Here is a 27328-nt window from a genome sequence, read left to right as displayed (position 1 = left end):
CTGTGTGCTTCTGTGGACACACGCTGGGTGTGGGACTGTCTTCCTGGAAGCCAAGGTGTCATGCTACAAGACTGATTTATTTCCAGTAAGATTTTAAGTCCACAGTTGGATGAGTTTTGACAAAGGTATGCTCCCTCGTCATTAAAGTCCCAACACCCCAGAAAGCTCTCTAGTGCTTGTCTCTGGTCACACTTATTCAAGAAGCCACCCCAGGTAGGGTTTGCATGACCATGGGACGACTGGAGTTTAGCATGGAGGGTGCCCTGTTCTCTTGTGTCTCAGTTCCCACCACACCCTGCTACCAACATTTATTGAGATTTCTGTTATCATTTACTGAAAAATAAAACTCAGAGACAAATATTAAGGATAAAAACCTGAGAGAACTATGACAATGACACGCTGCTGCAGTCCACTTCCGGGCTCAAAAATCCATACAACACCTTCGCCCCGCCTCTTCCTCTTCCAAAGGCCTCTCTTTCCCTTCTCCTGAGTCCACCAGGGAACTCCATGATCCGTTCTGGCCCGCTGACTGAGTCCCTCCTCTGGAACCAATGCTCTACTCCATTGGACGTCAGACCACAACACAGATAAAACTTCCAAAACAAGCATTGGCCCATTTCTTTGCAGAGTCACGCCCAGTCCCCTTTCCTGGGCACTGGAGAACCACTGTGAGCACACCACTGCTAGCCACTGAGCACCTCCTGAGTGTCTGGCTGACGGACTGATGGTTGTCAGAGTCCAGCTGCTATCAGTTGAGCCCGTTCTAGTCTAAATTTCATTACTCCGAGTAAATAGGCAGCCAAGGGAAAGCTGGGTGCCTGGCGGCAATCCTAGAAGCTGGATTTCCCCTGTCTGGGGTCCTCTCTGTCCAGCTCCAGTTGGCTCATGCGGCATGGCCAGGGTGAGCTCCCTCAGTAGGGACAGAGGGACATCACTTGACATTCCCTGGGGCCCCCGGAAACACTGTATACTTTAAGTCATTGGCGGGGTCATTGGTCTGGTGGATTGGTGTCCTCATAACTCTCTCTTCAGTTTTCCTTTTTTTTGTTTTCATAGTCTGATGAGGAAACTGAGGCTCAAAGTCAGGCCACTTCCCAGGTCCTCAAACTGGGGTGGCCAAGCTCAGATGTGCCCCTGGGTCTGTCTGGCTCCTGCAGAGCGAGCACTGCTGCCCTCCCCCACTCTCCCTGCCCTTGTCCCCCAGGTTCCTCCCTGTTTGGGACCCTCTGCTGGCCACATAGAGTGCCTGGGCTTCGAAGCGAACTTCTCCAAAGGTGAGGAATCAAAGCAGGGTGGCCGCTTGTTGTCCCGAGTTGCCTGTGGCCTGTGCCTCCCGAAGATTCCAGGGACCACACTTCTTTCCTGGGGGCGGGCCTAGCCTGCAGACCCTGGACCTCAGAGCTTCAGGGAGGCCGTGGAGGTGAAGAGAGAGCCTTGCTGGTCCTGAAGGTCCTGGGAACCCAAGGGCTGCACTCCCTCCACCATGCTGTGTATCTCTAAACCTTGCTCTCATATCTCTGTGTCTCTGTCTCTGCATATGGGTTTGTCTCTCTGTGGAGAGCTTTGCATCCTTGTCTGCCTGGTGACGCTCTAGGTCCCAGGGACAATGTGTGTCAGAGTTTGTGGGTGTGTGGGATCTCTTTGTCTTTCCCTTTTTCTTCATTTCTCTTGACTGCCTTGCCCCCTCCCTACATACCATTAAAATTCCACCCAGAGACAGGAAAATTATGTTTAAACAAATGCTTGTATACGGATGTCCAGCTCAGTCTACAACAGCCAGATTGGAAACAACATAAACGACCATCAGCCAAGAAATGCATGGATAGAATGTTGTTTGTCGGCTAGACACAGTGGACTACACCTATAATCTCAGCCACTTGTGCTGAGGCAGGAGGATTGTGAATTTGAGCCTGGCCTGGGCTACATATTGAAACCAAGACTCAGACAAAAGCAGAATTGTGATCTCTCCATGCTGAATGTTATTGGACATGAAAAGGAGTACAGTATTGATATGCACTGTAAGCCTGGCCACTGTTACCCAAAGTGACGAGAGCCAGTCATGCACAGAACCTGGAATGAAAGGATCCCATGCATGGGAAGCTTATGTGGACAGGAAGTAGCTGAGTGGTTTCCAGGGATGAGGCAAGTGGGCGATCACTAGAGAGCACAGGGTTCTCTGCTGCAGTGAGCCATTCTGAAATTGCTTATGTGATGCTTCCTATATTGGGGAAAGACTGGAGATGGTTAGTTACATATTACAAAAGTGTGATTTGTATAGAGCATGAGTTCTGTATTGATAAAACTGTTAAAAAAATAAATAAAAACAAACAAAAAACCCTCACTCACATGTAAGGTGGCTTTGGATCCCATGGAAACACTAGCCTCAGGGCCCAGTGTGGACCAATGCCAGCTCTGCTGTACATTTGCTGTGTGGTATTGGGCAGGGCACATAACCTGTCTGGGCCTCAGGTGCCTCACTGCGAGAGTCACAGAGGTCCCCCACAGGGTCCCCAGGGTCATGCCGGCATCCTTGTCTCAGAAGGTACTCCATCAGTGCTCAGCGGTGGGAGATCACCTCATTTTTCTTCAGCCCAGTGAGGTTTAGCCTGCCACCTCCCTCAGTGCCTGGCAGGTGCCCATTACCAGGCTAATGATTGCCCAGAGCTGAGTTAAATATCTGCCTGTGCGTTTCTACCTGGTGAGTCCAGCCACCTCTCCTGTGCACAGAGAACCTCAGCCTTGCGATCTGTCCTGCTGCTACTTAGACGAACTCTGTTTAATGAATAGCTCCCTTTGGTTCAAACACACAGAACCTTCCAGAAGGCTTCTGAGGCCTGCTGCCCCACAGCCTGCATCTTCTGTTTCTGCTAATGAAGAGAAGGGAGGTGGCCTGTGGAGGTGGCTGTGCAGGACTGAAAAGAACACCTTCGGGTCCATGGGGACAACAGTTTTTCTCTCCCCGCAGTGACACCGTGGCCCATTTTCTGAAGAACTGCCTTGTTTGGGCTGAAGTTCTACCTTGTAACTTTGCACAGCAACCCATTTCCTGGATCAGTGCATCTCCTGGGGGGAAAGCATCAGATTTGGAACATCTAGATTTGGCGAGGAGAGCTGTGGAAAGCTGACGTCTCTGGATCCTGTCTGGGTGGCAGGAGTTGACTGACCTCGCCTCCACAGGCCTAGGGTCCTATTGCCCTCTATCTCCCAGCCAAAGCAGGGCAGGCCTCCCCTCCAGTCCTGCGAGATACAAGCAGCCACACAGGCATCCTCGCAGGTAGAGCTTCACACAGCCAGGGCTATTCCCAGTGGTCCCACCCAGGCTTTTCAATCATGCCTGCCTCCACAGGCACCCCGACTCTGCCTGCCCCCTGCACAGGCCCTCTCATTGTCCTTCACACTTCTGCAGTGTGTATTTGCATTCCATTGGGTGGAGAAACCAGACCTTCTTCCCGTTTCACCCCCTTTCCTTTCCTGCCCTTCCATCTCTGTTACATGAAACTTTAAACTGCAGAGGACCACCAGACCTGCCTGGTGCCCCACTGCTTGGAGGCCGAGGTGGATCATCAGTTCAAAGCCAGCCTGCACAACTTAGTAAAACCCTCCGCAGAAGTGCAGAGCATGCCAGGGAACAGGGTGAGCAGTGTTTTGGTCCCTCTCACTGCATCAGAGGTGGCTTCTTGGAGGCAATGCCCGCTGGGCTCTGAATAGGAATAGCTGGTGAACACCAGTTCTGCAGCTGTCCAGTGCCTAGTGTCTTCTCAGTCCCAGGAAGTCAGCTGGAAGCTTCATGCCTGGTATCTTTGGGTATTAGACCCTCCATCTGTGGATTATGTGGACAGACTGAGGCTGACCCAACCATTCCTTTCTTGTTTAAGGTTCTACTCCAAAACCCCGTGTGAATGTTGCCTGTGTGTTTATACCCTGCAGTGCCACACTTTGACATTTTATTTTACTTCATCATTGGAGTGCAGTGTGATAATACACATGTGACATGTGGCTTGCATACTATCACATCTGTCACCTCTGTGAATCTGGAAGGTTCAGACTCATCCAGTTGCTTTGAAATTTATGAATTGTCAGCTGCAGTGACCCTGCTGCACTGTGGAATGTGAGGTCTAATGTTCAAAGCTCAGTTACACCATATGGTTGTTTTCCCATTGAAGATGACCCATAGTTTTTCAGTAGATGCTTGTTAATCTGTCTCGGGGTATTAAAAGCCAAATTACTTCAACACTGAAGAATCAGAATTAAATGATAGTGTCTGTCTGTCCAAGCATTCATCTACATATCCATCTGTTTGTCCATCTATCCACCCATCATACATATATGTGTACCTATATATATCCACACATTTATCCATCTGTCCATCCACCCATCCATCCATCCATCCACACATCCATTTACACACCCACCCCTCCATTCATTCATCTCTTCATGAATCCACCCACCTACAAATCTGCTCATTCATCCATTCATCAAATTATTCCATCTATTCATACAGCCATACTCCACATATCTGTTCATAAGTCCATGCTCCATCCAATTATCTACCTATCTATACATACTGTGCTGGCTAATTTTATGTCAGCCTGACACAAGCTAAAGCCATTTGGGAAGCAGGAGCCTCCATTGAGAAAACGCCCCTACCCACTGGCCAGTGGACAAGCCTGTGGGGCATTTTCTTAACTGGTAATTGATGTGGGAGGGCCAAGCCCATTATAGATGGTGACAGTCCTGGGCAGGTGGTCCTGGGGTGTATAAGAAAGCCGAATGAGCAAGCTTCATAAAGCAAGGCAGTAAGTAGTGCTCCTTCTTGGTCTCTGTATCCGTTCTTGCCTCCAGGTTCTTGCCCTGACTTCTCTCAATGATAGGCTATAATACCTGAGGTGACATTGATCCTTTCTTCCCCAGGTTGCTTTGGTCATGACATTTATCACAGTAAAAGAAAAGTAACTATGACACATATATACATACATATATTCATGTCTCCCTTCATCAATACATTCATACATATGTACATACACACATTCATACCTCCATCATTCATCCACCCACCCATCTGTCTCTCCACCCATTCGTCCATTCACCTGTTCTCTGCCCACCCACTCGTAGATCCACCGTTCTATTCATCCATCCATTCCCCAATTCTTCTGTTCATTTTTGCATCCACCATTTACCAGTCCAGCCATCCATCCTTCTTGCAAGAATCCAAATGGGCCTGTCATGGTTCCTTCCTGTGGCCACTGTTGCAGGTGGAATGGGACATTTTGGAGACTCGTGACCATCTATCCTGAACATGGCAGAAAACTCACTGTGCCACTCACTCTCTGTCTTCCTTGCAGGAATGTGAGCCATCCTTGAGCGGCAACATCACAGCATTTGCACTGAAAGCCAGGGTTGTCTATCCCATCAACCAGAAGTTCCGGGTGAGCACTCCAAATTCCATCTTAGCAGTGAAGTTTACTCCATAATGAGCGTGGCTCCATGGGAGGGCAGGGATCAGATGTGGGTTTCCGTCCTATCTGGAAGTTTGGTGTATAAGGGATCAAAACATGAGAGTTGACCCATTCTGTGTGGGCACACAGAGGCCACAAAAAGGTAAGGAATTACAGCTGCTTGATCTGCAGGGATGGCAGCTACCCCCACAGTGGGATGCTAGCCTCCCTCCGGGTGCCTCAGGCCCCAGCTCTTGTCTCTATCCATATGGCTCAGGGCTAATGCCAGATGCTATACTTCCTAGACACTTATACTGGGCTGAGAGATTATCACACAGTTGGCATTTCCACTTTGTGGCATTCCCAAAAAGGGAATGGGCTGTTCAAGATCACATGCAGAAGAAGGCTAGATCTACCTGCCATACTTGGTAATGGGTCTTGCACCCATGACTGTGACCAGGGACCATTGGCTGGAGTCTCTATGCAGAAAGCAGCCATAACAGATGGAGGAGCTGAGCCCATGAGGTGTCCTGTGGACAGTGTCCTGGCCAAGAGTGTTTGGGAAAGGACTGGCATCCTGATACTCAGGAAAATATGCTCTGAGTCTCTAGGGTGCCATTCCGACTCCCAACTCAGCCTTTCCTACAGGGCCCTTTCTTGCTGTGCTGTGAAATGGGGCGGGTGTGTGTGTGTGTGTGTGTGTGTGTGTGTGTGTGTGTGTGTACTTCTGCCTCACCAGCTGTTTGGACCTCAGGCAAGACAGTGTGTGGAAGGGCTCAGAACCATGGTTTGCTCAGTCAGCGACTTTCTGCACCAGACGGTGTTCCCAGACTCTCCCTATGGAAGCCTTGTGATGAGCAGCATCTGGTTGTGCTGCTGGAGTTGTTAGGGTCAGAGCCTGGGCCCTGGTAGAGCAACAACCGAGCTTACCCATCCTCAGGAAGCCAGTTAAAGAGACAACAGCAGTAAAGAACAGAGAAAGGGCATGTATTCAATGTGGTCACACTGGGAATAGCAATAAAGAGGTCCAATCACACACATACACACACACACACACACACACCATACTCACCCCAGGCAAGTCCATCTTCAGGGTCCTGACATGAGGTTTATGTTCAAACAGAAGAATAAGAGGTTTGCGTAACTAAGCAGTCTAGGTCAGGGTGTGGCCCCACCCCCATCCGTCTCTGACCCATCACTGAAGCCTGGCCATTCCCTCCAAGGTCTAGCAGGTCATCAGAACTGTGTGATGCCTCTTTCTGGGAGATGATCCTCCCCCGCTGACTTCAGCCTTTCCTCCTCCTGGTGTAGACTTTCTGGAGAAATTCTAATCCTTGAGGACCGTTGTTTCAGGACTCTGATAGACTGGGTGGGAGATGGACGACTCTGTCGGCAAAGTGTGTGCTTTGCAAGCACCAAGCCTTGAGTTCAGCCCCAGAATCTCTGTATAAAAAGAGATTCTGCATGTGGTGATGTGCACTTGTAACCCTAGCACTGGGGATGCAGAAGCAGACAGATTCTGGGGCTCACTGTCCAGCCAGCCTAGCCAATCCATGAGCCCCAAGCCAGTAGGAGAACCTGCCTCAAAAAACAAGTTCAATAGGAATGACTAGGAATGACTGCTAAGGTTGACCTCTGGCATACACACACACACACACACACACACACACACACACACACACACACATACACACACACATACACACAGTGGGGGTTGGGAAAAATCTAAACCTCTGCTAGGCTAGTTACAATCATGGCTGACTGACCTGTTCCCCGCACACTGTGAAAAGCTTACTCAGCTTCTTACTATCTGTCAGGTGAGTGGAAGGCACTTGTATGTCAATATGCTGTGGCCAGCTGAGCAGCCCCAAGGTGTTTCTGGGTTGCTATAGGTTCCCTGGACCCCCAGTCCCATAGCCAGGCAAGCAGCCATAGAGAAATGGCCAGGGACCTCAGCAACCCAGCAGACCTCGAGGAAGGCAAGCCCCAGCAAAGGCAGATTCCAGCAGGGCAGCTCAATCTAGAAAGGCCCAGAAGCAGGACATGAGGAGGTAGGAGCAGGGGCCAGCTCAGCCTGTGTAGGCTCAGAGGCAGGTGACAAGGCTAGACAGAGAGCTGAGCACTTCCAGTTATCCCAGGGACCAGACTGTGACTAGTGCCACACTGGGTTTAGTTAGGAGACAAGGGCCTGCCAGATGGCTGTAAAGGCTTGTGGCAGGAATGACCTTCATCAAGGCAGGGGCTTAGCACACATCGTCAAAAGGGCTCCTGGGGCTGAGCCAGCCACAGATGAGACAAGAAAGGGAAGGCTGCTTTCCAGAGGATCGTCATGGGCTGGGCAGATGGGAGCACTGAGTACAGAGTGTTTAGGGACAGATCCTAATGGCTCCAGAGCAGGAGCCTGGTGCAGAGGGCTGGCCTCACGGAGGCAAGTGCGGGAAACAGATGAGCCATGACTACGTCCGTCAGGTGTGGGCTTGATCATCATCCTGGGGCAGAGCTTGGTCTGTGCACACTCACCCCAATGGTCAGCTCAGTCAAGTCTCCTCTGTTCCCAGCCTCTGGCTGATGGATCCTCCCACCCGTCGCTGCATGAAAACCTGACACAGGCGGCAGCCATCTTGCCCCACCTACCCCACCAGCCAGCAGAGGCCTCACCAGCCAGCAGCCTGGGCAGCCTGAGCCAGGCTGGCAAGGAGGATGGCAGCTCCTCTTCCAGCATGCACTCAGCCTACAGTGACGACAGGCTCCTCCACTGTGCCTTCCTCCGGGTGGGCAGCTTCCCTGAGGTGCTGGTCTGTGAGAGGTAAGGAGCAGACGCGGGACAGTGGAGCTGCAGTGGATGAGGCAAAGGAGGAACCAGGTCCAGAAAAGTGAAATGACTCAGCCATGGACACACAGAAGCACACTGTCAGAGCTGGGGACCCGATACTTTTACTGCTGGCCGCACAACATGGGTCAATGTTGGGGATACAGAGTCGAGCCTGAGGCCTAGAGAGAGATGACAAGGGAGCGGTGTTTGAACACTGATGTGTCCCAAACTGTAGTGCAGCAAACACCCTGGGAGTTTGGGCAAAGCTTGCAGTACCTGCAAAAATGGTTGCAGGAACTTGAGGGTCTGATCACTGTTACTCATCACTGTATCTCGGTTGCATGGCAGAGGGGCCTGGACCAGGTTTGGTGATCCATAAACACCAGGTAATATTCCCTCTACTTTGTGAAAGGACACAGAGAGGCTGAACAGCTTGCCAGATTCACACCGCAGTGAGTGATAAGCCAGGTCTGAGTGATAAGCCACCCTATCTCTGAGGCTTGGGTGCCATGTCACCATACTCACTTTGTGGTCCGCGGACAGGGGTATGACAGGCAGCTGTCCTCAGGCCTCTGTCCCCTGCAGTTCCAGGAATCCCTGGATGCCTTAGTTACTTTTCTATTGTTATGCTGAGATACGTGATAAAGGCAACTTACAGGAGAAGGAGTTCATTGAAGCTTTCAGAGGGTTAGAGTCCGGGACCACCATGGTTGGGAACAGGGCAGCAGGCAGGCAGGTGTGGCAGCTGGAACAACAGGTGTGCATCCTTATCTGCAGGTAGGAGGCAGAGAGAGAAGTAATAAGGAATGGTGTGGGCTTTTGAAAACTCGAAGTGTGCTCCCATGACACACCTCCTCCAACAGAGTCACACCTTCTAATCCTTCCCAAACAGTTCCACCAACTGGGGACCAAGTATTCAAACATATGAGCCTATGGAGGCCCTTCTCATCCAAACCACCACAACAGGGCACAATCCTGGCCCGAGAATAAGAATGAGTGGGCTTGGAGCCTTGTTGCCAGGGGAGGTGTCCCTGGGTTGAGGGAGACTAGCATGGACCACATTCTTGCATTTGCACTTACAGACTCCAGAATTTTGTGGATAGGTGTTTTTATTCAAATGCATTTGTCTGTGAGGAAGAAAAGGGTCCCCAAGGCAACCTGTGTCTGTGCTTAATGGCTCTGGCCTCTGCTCTCAAAGTCACTTTGTCACGCAGATCTGAGGCTGTCTGTGCTGAGGAAAGGTGGCCTGCAGTGGCAGAACATACTAGAGAGGACACACCGAGCCTGCTCCTCTGGCTTTCTCTCTGGGAACATTTGTCTCCAGTGTCCCAGGAAGCTGTGCCCTGACACTTCCTGTTCCCTCAGCTGAGGCTTCCAGCAGCAGTCTAGACTTCTCTAATCCTGAGTGTATGTGAGGAACGTGAACGGGGGAAACACACACCACAAAGACCAAGTAGAGACCAGTGTCCTTTCCCCATCCTGGCTCCTTACCCTTTGACCCCTGTCTCCTTCTCTCCGGTGGATCAGTGCGGATATTGACCTGTGTGTTTGCAGCCTCCACCTGAAAGACCTGCTTCAGGTAGACACAGCGCTGAGACAGGAGAAGCACCTGGTAGGTGGAGTCGTTGGCCTTCTCTTCCTGACCTGGGGACCCGATGGGGATATGAGACTCCCTGTGTGCACAGAGCCCCAGATGTGTGAAGGGCACAGACCTGGGTGAAAACAGATGTGGGAACGAGAGTGAGGAGAAGGGGTCTGGGTGTGGTGAAGCATTCACTGCCACTGACAGGACTTGGCTTTCCATTTATCAGGGACAGGAGCCATCTAGAGGTGAGCTCATGCTCAGGCCACACCTGCTGAGGACACAGGGTAGGGAGAGCACTGTGTGAGGGGAAGGCACTTAAGTCAGTAGCTGCCATTAACAGCAGCCACACACAGGCTGAGGCAGTGGGGAGACTGGACACTGCATGCATCACCAAGGGAGCAGAAAACTGTATAAGTGCTTCTAAGAAAACCAAGCATGTGATGTCCAGAGGATCAGTGACTCTTCCCTGATTATCCATCCTAGAGAGACCATGTTGCCACCAGCCCCTTCGTGAATGTTTACCACAGGGGTCTGTGATGATACCTGGCTGTAGAGTCCTGCAGTGGAGTATGCATGGAGATGGTACCCTCTAGGATTCCCTGGGAACCCCCGATTCTGGGAGAACCCTTCTTGGTTTATGGAGCATCTCCTCCTGTGGAGACAGGACTCTGGGAGGGCTCTGCACTTCCCAATCCTTTAGAGGTGTCTCTAACTCGGTTACAAGGAAGCAAGTCTCCATGTGGAGATGGGGGTCATGAAGGGTTCTGCACAGTGTAGGCACTGAGTCAACAGTGTAAGGATGGGGGGTCAGTGGAGAGAGAAGGAAGAGAAGAGGGCGGGAAGGTGGGGAGAAGGGAGGAAGAAAGGAAAGGAGGGGAGAAATATTCTTTAGAAGCTTCATAAAACGCGGCCCAGGACAGGGATGGCCAGGATATATAGTCTCTTTTATATGGATTCTTTCCTCCAGCAGTAACTATGGCAAGAGGTAGGGCACTTCTCAGATGTTTCTCTCACTTCTCTTCTGCCAACAGATGTTCGTTCAGATTCTTAAATCGTGCCTCCTGGACCTTTTTCCTAAAAAGAAGCCTGATGATGAACTATACCAAAAGATCCTTTCAAAGCAAGAGCATGTAAGTCTTTAGTCTATATCTCAAGGTAACTCAATAAAATGTTTAAATAATAAACCATATCGTGATACACATAAAAATATTTTCCTTTAATGTATAAAATGGTTTTCATACATTTGAACACAGTGTGATCTCATGTGAAAATGTATGGGCATATGTAAAAAGAACACTTGCAGTGACCCACAGTTTGGGTCCTGGAACCCTAACTGGGGCCAGCAAGGGGATAAAGAAGGGACAGACAGACATACAGGAAAGCTGGGACCAGATGGGAGTGTGCTCACTCGGATGAATGAGACCTACAACCACCAGCAACCTCAGCATATTTATTAGGGGCATCAGAGGAGGGGGAGGTTGGTAGTCTCAGAAGGAGGTATCTGCAGGTGAGTAGTCTCAGCATTACATCTATCTCCTAAAGAAGTTGGCCCCACATCTCCTTGGTTACCTGGGAACACAGCTCCAGAGAAGCAAGGACCATTCCTCCCCTCCACGTTGGGGTTTGAAGGAGCCACATGGAGTACCCCATGATCCTTCCTGAGTATGGAGTGAGCTGCAGATCTAGAAATGCTGTCAGCCTGGAGGATGTTGCTTCCTAACACTGAATCCAAGAACTGACAGTTGCCCACCTCGTCAAAAGAAGAGCTGGACCATGTAAGGCTCCTCATGGAAGCAGGTCCTGTGCTGACTGTTCGCTGTGCTGAGACCACACTGGACCAAAGGCTTCCCCTGAAGATGGTGTCCCAGGGAGAAAGAAGCTGTGCAAGCTGAGCTGTACTTCCTGCTCTTGAACCCACCAAGTACTTACCACTTCCTCCTTGAGGTGTAGTGTATAATCCTTCCCCATGGAAACCCTATGAGTGAAGAAGGAATATTCCCGCCCAGCCCCTAGAAAACCCATTTTCTGAGTTTGTAAAGATTGAAAAACACGATTTGAATGTTTGCTAAGTACTGACTAGTTTCAAGAGGACGGAGGACATAGAAGAAAATCAACCTTCATTCTTGGTGTCCAATGTTTAATGAAGTAAAAGAGTTTTTACCCTTACACCTTAAATACATTTTAACTTTATGTGTATGAACGCATGATGTGGGTGTGGGTGAGTGTGCCACAGCGTGTGAGTGGAGAGGTCAGAGGACAGCTCTGTGGAATCAGTTCTCTCTTTCCATCTTTGCGTGGGTTCCAGATAGCAAACTCAGATATCTAGGCTCACACAACAGTTTCTTTTACCCGCAGAACCATCTCTCTGGCCCAGCATTAAACCCTAAAACAATGCCCAGAACTTCTCATTACTGTTGCGATACATTTTTATAAAATATTTGTCAACAATATAAGAACATTTATTCTTCTAGAATTTGAGTTTTACGAGTTTTTCTTTGTGTATTTGTTCGTCTCCTTCACCCCAGGATTTGGAGGAGTTAGAAAAGGGATTTCAGGCCAGATTGGCAAACACGGACATGTTGGGCACCGGTGACCCCGGCTACGTTTCCCTGGCAGATGTGGAGAGGAAGGAGAGAGAGCTCTCGGAGCTGCTCATGGACAATGTGAGTGCTGCCCTCTCTTCCCGTGGGGACCTTGGTGTCCGCAACAGTGACGTCAGCGAGATTAAAGAGGACACTACCATGTCCCATCCTGAGGCAGAGACCCAGTTTCAGAAGCTCAGTGGCAGAGAAGGTACAGTTAGAGAGTGGACATTTGCAGAGGGAAGTTATCCATTTACGTTTTCACCTGGCTGTTTTTATCACTGAGAGCCATGATTCCTATAAGCGGTCAGTGTCACTGCTACTCCATAGTAGAGTGGATTCTGGGAGCATCTCCCACCCTCAGCTTCATGAAACATGTTTCTCATGCCACAGAAGAGGGCTTCCTCGGAACACTCCTTTCTCTTTTTGACTCCGTGGCCTCCCGGCCACCACCGGTGCTGGGTAGTGGGGATTCAGATTTGCTTGTGCAAGTCCTTGCCCAAGAGACTTGGAGGCAGCTACAGTGAGCAAGGAGGACCACTTGGCTCCCATGCTGCTGTGGAAAGGTGCTGGGGGAGGCTGAGATATGATTGAGGGACATGTTTCTTTCCCTTCAGGATCTGAAAAGGCTCCTTCAAGGGCCATAGAGAGGCCAGTCAGAAGGGATGCTGACCCGTGTGTGAGCAGACACAAGCTAGGGAAAGCTGGGAGGTAGGATGGCAGCTTAAAGGAGTGGTTTATTTGGGTTTCCAGTTTCAGAGGGTCAGAGTCCATGATGGCAGAGTGAAGGCACAGCTACAGGAGCAGGAAGCTGAGGACTCACACTCTGGACCACAAGCGTGGAGCAGAATAGAGAACTAGAAATGCCACAAGTCTTTAAAAGCCTTCCTCCAATACAAGGCCACACCTCCTAAGCCTCCCCTAAACAGTGCCACTAACTGGGAACCAAACATTTAAATGCCTGAGACTATGGTGAACATTCATTCAAGGGGCACAGTTACTTTTCTCAGCTCTGTTACCAAATACCTAACAAGTAAGTACCTTAATGGTGGAATTGTTAGTTCAGCTTACAATTCAGAGGGATATCATCCATAGTGCTGAAGGCATGGTTGCAGGAACTTGAAGCAGTTGGTTACATTGTATCAACAGTTAATGTTGGCACTCCCCTTGCATTCTCCTTTTTATTCACTCTGGGACATCCAGCCCACAAGATGGTGACACCCACATTCAGGATCAGTGTAAACTAAAAGGATCTGAACCAAATACAGCCGGTGACAGTCACATTATGTGACATCTCGGTTTTTTCTAGTCCTGTTGCTCTGCCTCAGGGTATGTTCTACTCAGAAGTGAGCAAGCAAGGCCCACAGATGACATACAGCCTGCGTGCCGGGAAGGACAGCCACCAGACTTCCTGACATCCTTGATGCTGAAGCTTAGATTGGCCATGTTGTCACACTTGAAAGCCCTCAACTTCCCAAGCCGTGAATTGACTATTCCTGGCTCTGGTCCCGCTAAGATGTGGCGTGGGAAGCTGGGTTTCAAAAGCAGAATTTCACAGTCAGCATCTTCTCTGCCATTTGGCTCTTTTGTACTTCTGGAACATGACTAATAGTTAGCGGCCTCCTGAGTTTTTATTTTAGGCCATATTTAATCCCTTGGAGAGATCCTGGAACTCACAGGGACTCATTGTCTCACATTTCACGCTCCCAAGGAGTAATTGTGACCTATGTGGAGTCCTTAAGCAGTGCTCATAACTTCCTTATTGGCAGTGATGCCCTGTGTTTGCTGAAAACACCTCTGTAATATGCCCACAGTAGCTGGGGCAGAGTGGAGGACCTACCAGAGGACACAATCACTGCCAATCACCCACTTCAACTGCAGAAGGGTTGAGAATCTCTGGTGGGAATAAGGGATGAGCTGCGCCTCCCAGATGCTGGCTAGAGCTCTTTCTTGAGTAAGATTTCCCCATTGCCTGCTTCTCATGCTCATTTCACAGATGGGAGCTTTCTGGAAGCAGATGGAAAGCATCCAGCCCATTCTTATGGACCAGTTGAAATGCTCCAGCTCCAAGGCACGGCAACTCATGACGACTCTGACAGGAAGAATGATTGCTGCTGAAGGGCTGTTGTGTGATTCTCAGGACCTGCAGGCCCTGGTAATGCAGGGCACGAGAAGGGGTGGGAAGACACTCAAACACGTTAGGGATCAGGGGGTCAGACACTTTCATGTTGTAGAGGGGGACTAGCACCCCAGAAAAGGGCAGTGAATCCACCTACTATCCATCTGTCCATCATCCATCCCCATCTGCCCCATCTATACATTATCAATCATCCATCCATCACACAACTATCCATCATCTACCCTTTAAAAAACAGGATCTATTTTATATGTGTACAACTGTTTTGCCTGATTGTATGTATATATACCAGGTACATGTCTGGTGCCCAAGGAGGTCAGAAGAGGGTACCAGATCCTCTGGAACTGGAGTTATGGATGGTTGTGGACCACCAAGTGGGTTCTGAGAACCAAAGGCATGTCCTTTGCAAGAGCAACAAGTATTCTTAACCACGGAGCCATCTCTCTAGCCCCTTGTTAATTATACATGTATGCACACACTCGTGTGTGTGTGTGTGTGTGTGTGTGTGTGTGTGTGTGTGTATCTGTCTGTCTGTCTGTCTGTCTGTGTCTATGTGTGTACACATGTAAGTGTAAGTGGTTGCAGAGGCCAGAGGTGTTGGGTCCCCTTCGAACCAGAGTTACAGGCCATTGTGAGCCACGGTGGTGTGGGTCCTGGGAATCAAACTCAGGTCCTCTGGGAGCGCTGTACATGTTTTTAACTGCTGAGCCATCTCTCCAGCTGTCTGCCCATTTTTACACCCACCCACCCATCCATCACCCGCCATCCAATGGTGGGGGCGCTGGGGAGCTTTAAAGACTCCAATGCTTGGGCTCTGGCAGATTTCCATCCAGTGGTCTGGCTTAGACTGACACCCAGGAGCAGAGAGGTGTGGGAGACAGGGTCCTAGAATCTGGGCTTCCTAGAGGACAGTTGTTGAAACGTTAGGGGGCAGGACAGGACTGGTCTCTGAAGTAGCCCCCTAGAGAAGCAGGCATACTGGTGCTAAGTGCCCAGTGGCTTATCCCAGACTCTGAAAGCATGAGGGACACTTCCATCCCTGCCTAAGATGCGGATGGGGAGAGAGGGAGTTCACCGTGAATAGAGTGTGGAATTGGAGCCCACTACCTCCTCCACCAAGGCAGAGCCCTGACGCCCAGCCATTGTCACATGTCTCCCTATAGGATGCCCTGGAGAGAACAATGGGTCGGGCCCACATGGCAAGAATGGTGGAGTTCTTGAGGACCCAGATCCAAGAGGAGACCAAGTGCCGGCTGGCCGCCATCTCCCGTGGTCTGGAGCTGCTGACTGTCCAGGGACAGCTGTCGGGGAAGCAGAAGGAGGAACTTCTGACCCAGCAGCACAAGGCCTTCTGGGAGGAGGCAGAGTGCTTTGGCAGGGGTGAGCTAGTGAGCCTGAGTTGGAGACCTGGCATAGTATGGCCTGTGACACTAAGTCAGGGCTGCCTTCCCTGCTAGTCCTGGGGATGGACTGCCGCTGTCAGACCCAGCCTCCCTCTCTATAGAGCAGAGTGATCAGAGTCCGTGTGAGATCAGGGCCATTGTCTATTCCCAATGACCCAGGCTGACAAGACCTCAGTGTCAAGGCAGGACCACCAGGAATTCAAAGGAGCACAGGAAGGGAGAGGGCGTCAACCAGAATGGACACAGAAATGCCCAGGGGTGGTCCATGCTAACCACATGCAGCCCCAGTCGTGCCCAACTGAGGGCTAGCTAGTGAGGATGAGTCAGGTCATTATGCATGGAGGAATGCTACACAGGTTCCCCATGTCTGCTCCTGCCCACAGGGCCAGCTGGAGGTAGACTAGGCAAGCTCAAGATCCTTGGGGTCACCATCAATGAGACCTTCACAGGAAAACAGGTCTGTGACCTGCAGCGAAGGGACTGCCTGTTAGGTCATAGGAGCGGGTCACTGTGGCCCTGCTAGAGAGTCACTTCCTGTTCTGTGGTTCTTTCTAATGCCAGAATTCATGCAGCGGGGCAAAGACCTGGTCCAAGCGTCTCTGGCTCACCAGGCGGAGGTGATGGCGGAGCTCACACAAATCCAGGAGGAAGAGCGGAGAAGTTTCCTGGCTGGTTCCCCGCTGACCTCGGACCCAGGGGAGTTCCTCAAGGTGACTCTGCCCCTGCTCTGTCCCCAGTACTTTGCCCTTACAAGCCAAGCCTGTTCCATCAGACCTCAACTCAGGCCTCCCTGTGCCAGGCACGTGACCGTAGCCAAGTCCCTCAGTCTCTGGGCTCCTGATGCCTCTGTCACGTGCCAGTGGTGAGCATCCCAAGCTGGGCTGCTGAGAGAAGGTGGGGAATCTGTAGCAAACACACCAGAATGATGGCTCATGGCACACGGAGCGTGTAAGGCCCAAGCCTCTTTCAGAGCTGTCCTCGGCCATGGGAGTGGAGCATCCCCCAACTCTGGCCAGGCAAGTGGTCAGGACCAGGGAGGTGGCCCCACTAGAAGATGCCCTGGGTCCCAGTAGGAAGAGGATAGGAGGCCCGTGGGAGGGCAGGAAGCAATGTGCCAGCTTTCTGGAGAGAAAATGAGCAACTGGGAACCAGTGGGACAGTGGAACAGGCTGGGCCACAGTACAGCCACAGGACCACGAGGACAGGGCAGCAAGGAGCATCACCAAGGTAAAGCAAGGACCCGCCCTCACTTTCCACTCCCCATGAGCTCTAGCTCTAGCTAGGGCCATGCCCAAGAGTCAGGAATGTACCCTAAAGGGGTGATGAGAAAATTAACCACAGTAAGAAGAAGATAGGCCTCAGCTCCTTGTCACCTTCGGATAACTCTCTGATCAGGCTGAGCCCCAAATGTGACAAGGTGATAGGGATTTATGTCCCAAGATCCAGCTTGGACCAGACAACAGGGCTGGTGTTCAGGGGACAAGAGATAGCAGGTGAATGAATGAATGAATGAATGAATGAATGGGCAAATGAGTGGACACTGAGCTCCAGCCCACCTTCAGGACGCCCATTTCTAGTCCCTGCCCTCCAATCTCATCTCACACCCACTCCACACCATCCTATAGGCAGACAAGGGCTCTACAAGCATCCAGTTGTGGTAGCTGCTGCTCAAGCATGGGTGACCTTGGCTCATGTGCCCCCCCCCCTGCAAGCCCTCATTTTTATGGACTATCTAGACATTTCTCCTGATGGGATGGCCCCTGTGAGAAGCCACTCTCTGTCCTTGTGTCCTACCCTACCCTCTGGCTATGTAGGAACCTCTGATAACCTGTTGGTCTGCTTCATGTCTGGCTGTTCTGTTGGCTCCCTGGAGGCAGGGTCCAACTTCTGGCTGGCAGGGCCTGGCTGCTTCTGGCCCATACGGGCCTCTAATCACCTGTCTGCTTTACCCTAGGTCCCCAGGTAGGACCCCTGGGTATGGTAGATCACCATCAGAGGAAGTCAGAGAGGGTATTGTCTGGTGACAGGGCATGGAAGAGATAGCAAGGTTGCTGGGTGGACACGCCTCATCACTGTAACAGAGGCCCAGACTGGCTTCCTGGGAGTTGGATTTGAAATACTGGCCTCAGGCAAAGTTTTCAAGCCACTGAAGCCATGTGGCAGCTCCATGCCTCAGTTTCTTCACAATTATATTGGGTCGAATATTCGGCCCAGCAGAGATGTCAGTCATCTGGGGAGAGTTTTGCAGAATAACCAAAGAGAGCAATTTTCTTCTGTACTTGGTTCCTGTTTTAACTACAGACTTTTCATGAGGTCCTGGAGAGGCAGCGGCTGACACGGAGTAACCAGGAGGAGGAGGAGGACACCAGGATCACTGAGGCCATGGCTGCACTCTGCCAAGTACGTGATTGTACTACTGTTCGTGTTGCTGTAACAGAAACACCTGACAAGAGTGAGTTGAGAAAGGGTTGATTCTGGCTCTCGGTCCATCATGGTGGGGAAGGCACGGCATCAGAAACATAAGGCAGCTGGCTGCATTGCATCTTCAGTCAAGAAGCAGAGAAACATGCATGCTGGTGCTCAGCTTGCCCCCTTTTATTCAACATGGGATCTCTGTTGACAAAATGGGACTGTTTGCATTCAGCGTGAATGATTCCCCTCCTTGGTTAAGCACACCTAGGAATGTCCTCACAGACTCACTCATAGGTGTGTCTCCTAGGTGACTCCGAGTCTGCCAAGTTGACAATGAAGATTACATTGGCTTAGCCAGACAACAGAGCAACCTTCTGCTCTGCTCATGTGAGAGAACCCCTTGATCCTCCTATCCTCTGGGCCAGGACACTAGAGGCAGGGTCAGGTGGCATTTTACTTGCTGCCTGGAGGATCCACAGACCACATCTCTGTCATGGGTTCTTCAAATCCATGTTGGATATTGGGAGCTTGATGCACCTTTGAATCTGTGCCTAGGTAAGTCAGAGCTGCCCTTTTCTCCTCACAGCTGACTTTGAGGAGACAGGAAGAAGTGCATGAAGACCCCCAGGTGTAGGGCCCTGGGAAACGCTGATGAGAAGGGCAGAACCCAGATTGAGGGATGGAAAAGGGATAAAGAAAGATGCTGGTAAGGAAGGATCTAACACACACCTCAGGGCTAGGCAGCACTGATGGGAGAGGTGACTCAGTTGCCCAGCTCCGTGTCAAGCTCTGCCTCAACATACTGCCGTGTGAACACTGCCTGGTCCTTCTAGCCCTGTTTCTCCATCAGTCTTCCTTCACAGTGGTACTATGACAACCCAATGCCTGGGAGACCTTGAGACAGCAGGTGGAACTGGGGACATCCCAACCCATGTTGACTCCATCACCAAACCCTTACTTATCAAGCAAAGAGAGAAGAGTGAGTGGCCCATGGAGGTGCAGGGTGAAGGTGAATTCAGACAACTGTCTGTCTGAAGGAAGTGTCCCTGAGTGGACCAGGAGTCAGCATTCCAGATTCAAGAGTTAGAATGTGTAGAGACAGGAAGCACAGCTATCCTGACCGGTGCTGTCTAGGATTGAATAGGTATTATCAATTCTGTGGCCTCATTGTCCTCATCTGTAAACTTAATTGTTTTGGGAAATTTGGTTATTTCTCCAAATATCACTTCTGCTCCAACTCTCGTGTCCCTTCCTTGGGGACAGCAGTGACCCCTGTTGGACCTCCTGGTCTCTCTGGTGCCTTCATCTTCTCTACGGTGTCCATCCTGTAGCCTCCTTGCTTTGTTTAGGGTTTCTTCTGACTTACCTTCCAATGCACTGATCCTCTCTTCGCCTGTGTCTAGATGACGGCAATTAAAACCGTGGTTGAGTTCTTAGAACTTTTGAGTTCTAAAACATCTAGTTGGTTCTTTCTAAACTAAGCAGTGCTGTTTATCATTGCAGCTCTTTGCTTATCTTGTGTAAGCGTGGCTTCTAACACCATGGGCAGAGCAGCCGCCACTACTTCAGGTCCGTTTCTTATAACCACTCTGGAATACATATGGTTTGCTTGTGATAACAGCTCTGTGTGTGTGTGTGTGTGTGTGTGTGTGTGTGTGTGTGTGTGTGTGTTGTGTGTGTGTGTGTGTGTGTGTTGTTCCTATCGTCTGTCTCGCTTAGACCCATGTGCTCTATTTCAAGACTGGAAGCTTAGACCCCAGCATGGTGGGATATGGAACCTGACCCATGACCCCAGTGTGGTTCTCATTTCAGGAGCTGTACTGTGGCACCATGAAGACCTTCCAAAAGTTTGTGGACACTCTGTTCCTAAAGACGCTCCCAGAAGTGAGCAGTCTCCCTGTGGCAGAATGTGAGGCCCTGAAGCAGCAGGTCCAGGAGCAGGCAGCAAAAGAGCTGGGGCAGGTGGACCGATTTCGCAGACGGCAGTGGGAACTCCTGTGTGACCTCTCGGAACAGGACAGGCGGGTGGGTTACCTGGGACCTGGGCTGTGCTGTGCATTTGAGACTTAGGGTGAGGGGTTTTCAGATGCGGGGCATCCCCCAGGACCTCTTAGAGACACCACAGAAATGTGGTTCAAACATCTGGGGATACACTCAGTGCTGGAGTCCATGCTGAACATGGTCAAGGCCCTGGGATGATACCCAGTGCCTCAAGAAAACGAAGTCATGGTTACCAAGCTTCCCCCGTAGTCACAGGGAGGACCAGGATGTGAACACACCTGTAAGTTCACCCAGGAAGTCATGAGGCAAAAGGCAGTAAAGCAAAGGACAGAGGAGACAGTGCAGAGCCGTGGCTGCAGACCCGGGAAGGGCTGGGAGAGAAGCAGGAGGGTTGGAGTCAAAAAAGGATGGTAGACAGTGAAAGCAGAGGTTGGAATGGTGAGCTGGCGAGCCTGAGCACACAGCAAGCAGCCTCTAGAAGCTGGAAAAGGCAAAGAATCACAGGCCGGGGAATGGAAGTCTGAGCTGTGGGGCCTCTGTTAAGACCCGTGCTCCATCCAGTGGCATCCTAAGTGCAGGCTCTGAAGTCTCCAGGCTGGTGGAGACAGACCCTGTTAAAACTCCTGAAATTGAGAGAGGACTCTTCATGAGGGAAGTCTTGTTGCAGCGTAGTCTTGCTGGGGGAGATGAAAGCCTTCCTTCCGATCATATGAAATTACCTAGGAGGACTGTGGGCACAAGCAAAGATGTTAAGAGGATCAGGAAAGAAAAGGACTTGTTAAAAAAAACAGAGGTTGATGGACTCACTGCACCTGCTTCATGCATCGCTGTCCCTCTGGGCACAGGTGTGGCTGGAGGAGTGTGCGCTGTCCACGGTGCTGCAGAGGCAGCTGCGGGATCACCAGGAGAGCACCATCCACCGGGTCCTGAGCCGATTCAGTGGCCTCTCTGAAGAGTGAGTATGAGCCCTGAAGGATGAGCTCTGTCTGTGTGAGACTCCGGGCTAACTTCGGTGTGCTAACCTGCAATGTGGGCACATCGGCAACCCCCTGCCTTGCCCTGATAATAAAGATGCACCATTTCACAGTTTCCTTCTCTGGAAAGCAGTGCTAATAAAGCCTGTTTCACAGCATTCTACTTGGCAGGGACTTTTTGGACTAGCTCTTGCGAGGTGAATTTATACACATTGGGTTTGAGTACAATTCTGGATGTTTGGTAAATTTGCAGTTTTACTTCTGTTACTACATGCAGTCCAGATGTTGGAAACGTCTGTCATCACAGAGATCCTTTGTGCACATTTACAGTCACTATCAATCAACTGTATATTCTCTTTCTACATTTTTGCTGTTCCCGCTGTGTGGTTTTTCTGTTTGGTGAAAATATTTTTCCTTGTTTTCTAGAGGAAAAAAAATGACAGGTATTCTCTTTTTAGTTACCCATCTTTTCCCCCCAAGAACCTGATTTATGTAGATATCAGGTGTGTGGCCATAGTAGATGTGTGTACAGAAGCAGGAGTGTGGCTGTGGTAGAGGTGGTCACAGCAGCAATGGATTGGTATGGCTGCAGGTGTGTGGCTGTTGTGATGGATGGAACAGGAGCAGGTTTGTGGCTTCGGCAGTGTTTGGTATAGGAAATGAGTGGTAATGGTAGTGGTTTCTTGGATATGGATGTGTATATGGTTCTTGTGGATAGGATGGCAGCAGGTTTGTCTGTTGTAATGGATGATGTCAGAAGGGGGAAAGATAAGCAGTGTGGACCAGAATGATTCAATGAACATTGCCAGCTCACCGAGGTTCAGATAGCCTGGAGCCTATGTCCTGAGTTGTACTAGTATTTGGTCCATTTATATTTAGTATAAATCAATCTTCTATATATATATATATATATTGAGATTCAATTTTAGACCAACTAGACTCTCCCAGCACATTCCATACATAATTCCATACTGTTCCATTCTGTGGGTCCATATGTTACCTTGTAGCTTTTCTGTTGTCTATTTTTTTCACTTTTTCAGGGGGTCATTTTTTCCTGTTAGTATGACTATTATTTTTATTGACCCTGGATATTTATTGAATGGCTGAGGAGATGAGGGCCATCTTTTATGGTGCTAAACTTCCCAGAACACGAGTCTTGCTCCTAGTAGGGATTTTAAGTTATGGCAGATGAACCCATCCCTGAGGACTGATTGGTTCCATGGCAGGACTTTGTAAAAGGTGGTGACTCCACATCTCCAGGCTGAGGGCCACAGCAAAAAGTGTGTGCCCCATGTCTGCCTTTTGTCACTCGTTGGCTGCCAAGGTTCTGTCCAGCTTCTTAGCCTCTCCAAAGCACTGTACATTCTACAAAGCATTGGCCCCTTTGCCTGGCCTTGGGTTGTCTTGACCCAAGACTGGCGTGGGAACCCAAGTGCTTGTTTTGACTTTAAATGTGTTTAAGATTTATGTATGAAATGGAACTGGGCATGCACCACAGCCACTGCTTGTAAAAGACGTGGTTGGATGTCACGAGGTGAATGATGGGATGGTGGACTCCCATTCCTCCTGTGGGTGTGACCCCTCAGTGTCTCACTGGCCCAGGGCATCCTAGAGCTCTGAGCAGCCTTGCTCTCTCTCACAGGTCCACACGAGGCATCCTGCAGGGCCACGAGCTGCTGCTGTGCTCTGCTCTGCGCAGACTGGCCCTCCGAGGCACCACCATCACTACCCTGGCTCAGATGAGGCTGTCTGGGAAGAAGCGGCTTCTGCAGGAGCTGCGTGAGCAGCTGGCTCTGGAGCAGGGAGCGTCCCCATGCCTGGAGGAGCATCAGTGGCAGCTGCTCAGAGCCCTGGTGAGAACACAAGTGTCGTCTGCCCCAGAACACTGCCCGGAAGTGCTCCATTAGACCCACGGTCCGGTCCTGCTCGTCACATTAGGACCCTGACACCCCAGGGGTTTGCAGGGCAGTGTGACAAAAGGTTCAGGTTGGGATTTGACTCACAGGGCCTCATTGCCTCCCAGGATGGGGGCCTGAGGGCCGAGGTCAAGGTAGAGCAGGGCAGGTCTCTCTCAGACTTTGTTCCTTGGCTTACAGACACGTCTGCTCTTGTGTGCTCACAATGGCTATCTTTCCATGTGTATTGAGATCCTCACCTCCTTTTAGGAGGACTTCAGGTACCCTGGAAGAAGACCCAAGCTCACAACCCTTCTACACTAATCTCCCATGCCCCATGTCCATGCCATTCAACACTGAAATCTTACCATTATAATTTAAACATGTGCATTTGCGGGAACATGGTCTAGCTCATGAAGGGGGGAGGGGCAGAAGTGACTCAGAGGAGACCCACATATGTCAGGGGATTCTAGTGAAGGTGACATGGAGAGAATTCTACCAGGAAGTTAAGTGAAGTCTCAGGGAGGGAGGGGCAGATGGCACACGGGCACCGGGAAGAGGCCCTTCTCGCTCTGTGAAGATTTGAACCAATTGAAATAATTGGCGAGCAGCAGTAGGTTTGAATCCCTACCAGCTGCCCTGGGTCTCCTGCATGGCTCTCCTAAGCCACAGAAGCTGTGATGGCTTCGTTCCTGCTGGTGACACAGGAGCTCGGTCTCTAGCTCCTCCTTAAAGGGACCAAGCAGGCTACTTCTCTAGCTCCAGTTCCCAGCTTCCCCAAGCTCCTGATTCCCTCACTCCCTCATCGCTCTGCCCCTGGCCCCATGTGTCCTGCCACAGCTTCTACCATGTCCCCAGAGCTGATCTCAACCTGGCTCTGCTGTTTGCCTTGTAGGAAGTCACTCGCCCTCTCTGAGCCTCTGAGACCTTGTCAGTCCTAGTATTTCAGGCTTCACAGTGTTGAACAAGGCCCTCATTTTGTGAGGGTCCGTGGATCACACTGAGCACACAGCTGGTGCTCAATAAATGTCTTTGGATGAGGGAGGTGGCTATCAACAGACACCTACGCTCATCCTTAGGGCTAGTGTTTCAAGTCTAGAATCAGCCCACCCTTTCACTCTGTTCCCCGGCCTTCAGGCCAGCACAAGGCCCAGCCATCCTGGCTGCAGGGTAGCATGTCTTCCCTCGTAGGAGGCACGGATCCTGGAGGAGGCGGCCAGACTGGAAGATGAGGCGCAGCAGACAGGCCTGAGGCTCCAGCAGCAGCTGCTTGCAGAGGCACAGGAGGCAGGGCAGCTGCTACAGTTGCACTCAGAGCGGGCCGTCGGGCAGGCGTTGCTGGTGCATGCACGGAACGTGGCCAGCAAGGGCCGGACCAGGGACAAGGAAGACTTCAAGGTGAGAGCCAAGCCCTGTCCCTCGATGCCAAGGGGCAGGAAGAATGGCGCTTTCTCTGACTCCCTTTGAGCTTCCAGTCTACAGCCTGTGCCTGGCTTGCCAGCCAAGAATCACCCAGCCCCCACACAGAGGCCCTAAGCTGTGTCCTGTCAACCCTGGTTCTGTATCAGCCCGAGGCACACCTGGCTGGCTTCCCTCTCCACTGCCCACCGCACAGCAAAGCCAGATCCAAGCTGAGAGGTGTGGCTCTCCCTGAGGCTCTGCAGACAGACTCTGATGGCCTCATGGATCCCCATAGCTCAACTTGGACAAGTGGGCAGTGGCTTACTGTTTCTGCCGCCAGGGCTAAATGACAGTAGTCAGAATAGTGACAGGGGTCATGTGAGTGTGATGCAACGTCTGGGTGCCTTCTCTACCCTGCTTCCTCAGATTCCACACAGCCCAGGCTGGATCCTCTTTCCCATTGTACAGATAGGCAAACTGAGGCTTCTCATTGTACAGAAGACACACTGAAAGCATGGCAGGTAGTGAGCAGTAGAAATGAACCTGGAGCCAGGTCTCGGTTCATCTCCAGTGTCCATCCTATATCTCCTTGATTACCCACTGGATCCGTGAGCCAAGAAAGAGGTCTGACTGAGGCAAGGGCCATGGTGTCTATGGCCTAGCAAACACAGATATGTGCAGCCTGGCAGGATGGTGGATGTGATGGAGTCTCTCACCCATCAAGGCTTTGTGCTAATGTTCAGGAAGGAGATGACCCACCCCAGGAGGCTTCCCAAATGTTACATCTTATTGGCCAGAACTAGATCAAAACCACCATCCTTACCTTCCTAGCCAAGGGAAAATAAGGTTATCACAACTGGCTTAAACAGGCCGTGCTCACTCTGCCAGAGTCCTGGCCAGTCTGGGTCTGGGAAAGGGTGGGAAATACAGTGCAGAGGCAGGTGGCTCCATCTGTGACCTTCCACGTGACCCTGTCTCTCCTGCTTACCACAGAGGACCCTGGTGGAGACGGTGGTGGAGAGCGTGTATGTGACCAGCACCAGTGTGAGCCACCTTGTGCAAGCATATTACCAGCGCCTTGGGAAGCTCCTGCAGGCCCACCAGGAACAAGTGCTACAGCGCCTGAAGACCCTGCAGGGTGGGTGTCTCCGCAGCTAGAGGCCAGCGGTGGCTTTAAAGAGTGGAGTCTGTGCGGCCCACCCGGGGGAACCTATGTACGCACGTGTGTGTGTGTGTGTGTGTGTGTGTGTGTGTGTGTGTGTGTGTGTTTCCCCTTTTGACTCAAAAGCCTTTGTAAAGGGTGCTAAAAAGATCATGTGTATGCAATACAGTAAGTCTAGGTGGTTTCTGGGAAGCATCTGGGATGAATGCTGCTGAGAAATGGAAGTCATTCCATCTTTGAGCTTCCTGGTAGCCAAAGAGATGCAGTAGCCATGAGTGAGAGTTCTTGAGCTCTCAGCAGGGCTCCTGAGACCCCGAGAATGTTCTACTCAGGGCTTCTCTAGCTAACCTCCTCCCAGCACCGTACCCATGGAGCAGTGGGTGACAGCCGCCCTTCCCACAGCGACCCTTAAATAACACCCAGATTTCCCGCAGGCTTTTCCTCTCCTTCCTCCCTCCCTGCACAAGGGTCTGCAGAGTGGCACTAACTCCACAGCTCGCACGCTTTACTGCATTGCCCCAGGATGGGCTGGGATTGAGCCCCGGGTGGAGGGACAGGGGGAAGGTCCTGGAGTACCATCTGTGGCTGTCCCTGCTCCCAGCTGGGCTCCGCTGCCACCTGCCCGCCCCTCCCCCCATCCAGGAGGATGCAGCTGAGATCTGGCATGCGCTCAGGAACCGACTGGTGGCTGCAGGCTCCCAATCATGGTGTTTCAACGAGATTTGGGCTTGCCTTAGCAGGAAACACCTGCTCATCCCTACAGAGTACTCAAAACCAAGGACCATCATCTCCCCCACACTAAGCCTCTGCTTGCCATCTGTGGCATTAGGGCTGGACTCACCCTCATCCTGTTCTCTGAGCTCTGGCAGCCCATTCTTCTGCTCCCCAGCTTTGCTTTGGGCATGTGACATTGGCTTCCCTGACAGACTGCGGCAAGCCCTCTCTCTCTCTCTCTCTCTCTCTCTCTCTCTCTCTCTCTCTCTCTCTCTCTCTGGAAAGGACTGCTTCCCTAAGGAGCAGGGAGCAGGAAGCCTGTTCATGGTTCTGCTGATGAAGCCCCTCCCTGAGTGGTGGCTGCTCAGGTCCAGCCAGGTCAGCAGCTGCTGGTCACCTCACCACCAGCCAAGTGCAGAACCGTGTGTCCCCTAAAACTACTCCCTGGGTATTGAGTTATTTGACAGAGGGACACCTCCGGGAGGGTTGTCTGTCATCTGTGGTCAAGCATGGATTCCTAGGGTGAAGGTGGCACTATAGTAATTATGCAACAGTCAGCACTCAGCCAGGGCAGCCCAGGGCAACACATCACTTTAAATAATAATAATAATAATAATAATAATAATAATGTCACAATTTTTCTGAATAGAAATAAGAGTAATAATAACTGCAAATAAGAAAGAGTTGCAGGCAATGGGTGTGAGATCAAGGCCAGACACCTGCTCCCAAGAGTGCTCACACTGGCATCCCAGGGCCCACACAGCCCCAGCTCAGCTCACCCAGCCCTTCTCCCTGCTGTGTGACTCTGACTTTGG

At 51.1% G+C, this 27328-nt stretch overlaps 1 protein-coding gene across 1 annotated transcript in view; it reads left to right on the top strand.

Moving 5' to 3' along the window:
• The window catches only part of Evc (EvC ciliary complex subunit 1), a 39393-nt gene that overhangs the window by 4201 nt on the left and 7864 nt on the right, over positions 1-27328 (top strand). The window contains exons 3-16 of the mRNA XM_059275779.1: positions 5343-5426; positions 7994-8241; positions 9775-9859; positions 10864-10962; positions 12358-12495; positions 14411-14569; positions 15715-15931; positions 16516-16664; positions 18256-18354; positions 20179-20391; positions 21213-21322; positions 22984-23194; positions 24428-24634; positions 25631-25775. Of these exons, the coding sequence (XP_059131762.1) occupies positions 5343-5426; positions 7994-8241; positions 9775-9859; positions 10864-10962; positions 12358-12495; positions 14411-14569; positions 15715-15931; positions 16516-16664; positions 18256-18354; positions 20179-20391; positions 21213-21322; positions 22984-23194; positions 24428-24634; positions 25631-25775 (2164 nt within the window). The remainder of the gene's footprint in view (positions 1-5342; positions 5427-7993; positions 8242-9774; positions 9860-10863; positions 10963-12357; positions 12496-14410; positions 14570-15714; positions 15932-16515; positions 16665-18255; positions 18355-20178; positions 20392-21212; positions 21323-22983; positions 23195-24427; positions 24635-25630; positions 25776-27328) is intronic.

This window comes from Peromyscus eremicus, chromosome 10, assembly GCF_949786415.1.
Source record: "Peromyscus eremicus chromosome 10, PerEre_H2_v1, whole genome shotgun sequence".
NCBI classification, from domain to species: domain Eukaryota; kingdom Metazoa; phylum Chordata; class Mammalia; order Rodentia; family Cricetidae; genus Peromyscus; species Peromyscus eremicus.
The sequence above is the reverse complement of the archived record's forward strand: the minus strand, read 5'-3'. Positions and strand labels throughout refer to the sequence as shown.